This window comes from Sipha flava, unplaced genomic scaffold, assembly GCF_003268045.1.
Source record: "Sipha flava isolate LNK unplaced genomic scaffold, YSA_version1 19233_pilon_pilon, whole genome shotgun sequence".
Classification (NCBI taxonomy): domain Eukaryota; kingdom Metazoa; phylum Arthropoda; class Insecta; order Hemiptera; family Aphididae; genus Sipha; species Sipha flava.
The window spans coordinates 6,090-9,594 of record NW_020272679.1 but is presented as its reverse complement, the minus strand read 5'-3'; the positions used below and the strand labels follow the sequence as shown (position 1 = coordinate 9,594).

General features: G+C 28.9%; 1 protein-coding gene across 2 annotated transcripts in view; it reads left to right on the top strand.

The window, feature by feature from the left end:
- Positions 1-529: 529 nt before the first annotated feature.
- LOC112681517 (pancreatic triacylglycerol lipase-like) overlaps positions 530-3,505 on the top strand; it is a 5,110-nt gene continuing 2,134 nt past the window's right edge. For both annotated transcript variants that reach the window (XM_025551767.1, XM_025551768.1), the window contains exons 1-2: positions 530-862; positions 955-1,215. In XM_025551767.1, coding sequence (XP_025407552.1) covers positions 754-862; positions 955-1,215 — 370 coding nt within the window. In that variant the 5' untranslated portion in view covers positions 530-753. The remainder of the gene's footprint in view (positions 863-954; positions 1,216-3,505) is intronic.

Here is a 3,505-nt window from a genome sequence, read left to right as displayed (position 1 = left end):
CGAACGCACGATACCAAACGTTACGTACACAAAAAACAACGAACACAACATAAATACGCCGGCGGGAAAAATATAAATTTGAAATGTTTATGAATCGAACAATACCTGTAGTAAATAATAATATTAATAATAATAATAAATATTATGAAGCACACGATTAAAATGGAAAAATGTATTTTGAGTAAAAATGATTTTAACATGTATTTACTTTCTTTGAGAATTTCTTTGCACTTTCATTGCAGTTAAGACTCTCAAAATAACTGATAAATGCGCAACATTTATTATCGTTGATTAAATACTGCGGTAAGCATAATATAATTTTTGTACCTTCATAATTAGGCTCAAGTTGCTCAAGGCTCAAGGCTCTGTCTTATTTTAATTGATAAGTTTGGAATTAAAAACATAATTTTAGTAACTAATCACCTGATATCATAGTTTGGTTATTGATCACAATATTTCCGTGTAGTCGAGCAGTTATAAATAATAAAATAATATATATCATAATACAGATTTTCATTTAAGAAGATTAAATGATTATTTATAAATTTTAATGGGTAATCATGTATTGTATGTCTTAGTATTGAAACTTTCTTTGCCCTAGCTTACGTATCCAACTACCTTGATGAGTATAACATCATAACTTTCGACTGGTTTACGAATTTCTATAAATTCTTATATGTAGCCAGTGAATGTGAACCTGCGGGACTTGCATTAAGTTATTTTTTGACAAAACTAGTCGCTTTGAAGCTTATTATGCCTTCTAATATACACATGATAGGACATAATCTTGGTGCTCATGTTCTTGGTGTATGTGGAGCTAATTTTTATAAGTTGACGAAAAAGAAAATCGGTAGAATCACAGGTACCTATGTAAAATAAAATTAAAATTAACGTTATTTATCATTGAAAATATTGGATACTTATTCGAAAATCAACAACCTTACCCCCGCGCAGGTTTAAACCCGAAAGGACCAATGCCTATTAGTCCATGGGAAAGATTGATGAATTTAAGAAGACTATTAAAGAAAGATGATGCGGAATTTGTGGATCTGATCCATACGGCAAAAGTCGATAAATTTCCTAGAACAACCGGACACGTTGAATTTTATCCGAACGGAGGAAAAACTCCTCAGCCAGGATGTACTAAAGAGAATATTGAAAATAATATGAATGATCCTGAAAATGAAGATGATGAGACGAAACAGATATTAGAATGTAAGTTACAATAGTGAAATTTATGTAATTTATGTAATATCAGAATATAAGATTTGTATCAATTAATGGCTTGTAAAAATTTCGATATTAATTATAATTCGAATACTACGATGTTAGAATTTACAAAATTAATAGTTAAAAAACTTCTGGGAGTTTTATTCTATGTTCAAGGTTATCAGTCCCAGTTTTATTTGAAGCTTTTACCATTTTGAATTTAATATCATTTGAAACTCGAAAGTCAAGGAATTCTAAATTATCAATAAGGTATCATAAATGTCCTGAAAATACTTTTAATGCTAATTTATAGATCCCATTACTTGAATTTCTGTACTTATTCAGATCCTTTAAGAAATTTAAATCATTCAATGGCGCACCTGAAGCATCTGTAGTAGTATACCATACTTTTAAATATATTCTAATTATAAACAATGTAAAATGTTCTAAATTTGATACCTACGTTTCTTTTAATTTAAATTGCAGCAGAAATAAAAAAATTTTAAAATAATATATTATCTTGGCCATCCAGCTAGCTCGATGACGAGCCCCAAGTTTTCGAAAACCATTCTTTTCTGGAAGCATTTCTTCAAGGTTATATAAACTCAATTACAATAATTCTTTGTAATCTTCACAAGGTTGAAACTCAGTTAATTAATTAAATATAAATTTAACCATATCATTATTTACCAAATTTAATTTTGGTGATGGAAATGAACTCTTCAAACGATTTTCAAATGACTCTTGATTTATGTAGGTCCAAAAATTTGATAATTTTTTAAATAGCGCAATATCTGGTACATTTGATAGACCCATTAAATCATCAAACATTTTGACCACAGCAATCACAAAAATATGATGCCGACAAACCAATTTTAACAAATTTCGTCCTAATTTTTTTCTAGTAATACACAAGCACTACTTATCAGTCCTGTATTACTAGCATTTATATCGGAACACATAAATTGAATACGATTCAAAAATTTTCAGTTGCTAATTAAATCATGAACTGCTTTAGAGATTAATTTTCCCGGACCTCTTAATAACGGAACGCTTAAAAATTTTAAATTTTAATTTTCAGAAACTGTAACAGCAAGACGATCTACGTGTTCTGTTTTTTCTTAAAGTTCGTCAGATTTTTCCATCCCAATGAATTATTAGTGAAACGGATGGATCGAATGACCGTTTTATATTTGCAGGAATTTGTTCTCTACGGTGACATCGATCTCTTCATATATATCCTCTGTTCAAAGCAATGTCAGTAATATGTTGTCCAATCGATTGAGCAACAGTTGTTAAAAGAAATGTTGTATTTCTATTACTTACATTAGTTCTATCTATGTATAGCATAAAAATAGGAAAATATGTAACATTCAAAATTGAAATGCCTTGAACGATCTTCAAATATTTATTAATATGTACCAAACTTTCAAACAAGTATTTTTATACTAAAAAAAAAAAATAATATTAAAGTATCAGACAAGTAAAAAAATACAAATACAAATCACCTATTTAAGTGTGTGCCACCCTAATGGACATCTTACTAAATAACAACATTGTTTTAAAATTGTGGTAACAGCTTCATTGCTTTTTAAAGTCGTAACTTACATATATATCCGTTCTAAGCCAACGCAATATTTTAAATTAAAACTAAATTGATTTAAAATGTTTAATACTATGTATCCGAGAGCTTGGCCAGTAAGTTTTGTCTGTCCGGAAGTCAATAAATCTTCATCTAAAATTGATTGATTCAATTATCCGGTACTTGGTGATTATAATGAAGTCAATTTAACATTAGTAATATACGATTTGGTTTGAGATTTTAGTTTTTGATTCTAATAAATGGTTGATTCTATAAACCACTAATCACATTAAGGGGAACTCCCTGTATTAATAATGTATATTAGTTTTAATTTAATTGAAAAAATAAAATTGTTGGGTTATTTAACCATACGAAATAATCAAAAACCAAGACAAAATCACCTAAAGTATGGGTGAAACAGAAAAATGTATTTTCTGAAAATTAACTTTTTTGGAAATAACACATTTTGTCTTGTTATCCTTCAATTAATAAATTGAACAAATGAAATAAATAATAAATTTAATGTTATTTGTTAAACAAAACATTCATCTATTACCAAATTTTTAATTGAGGAACCGCCTCACTTGCCACACCTCCCAAAATGCCACCGGTTTCTCCTTAATGTTAATTATATCAGGGTTTATTCTAGAAGTTAGATCTGATAAACAGCTAACAGCCAGTGGCGTAGCCAGGATTTTTAAATGGGGGGGGGGG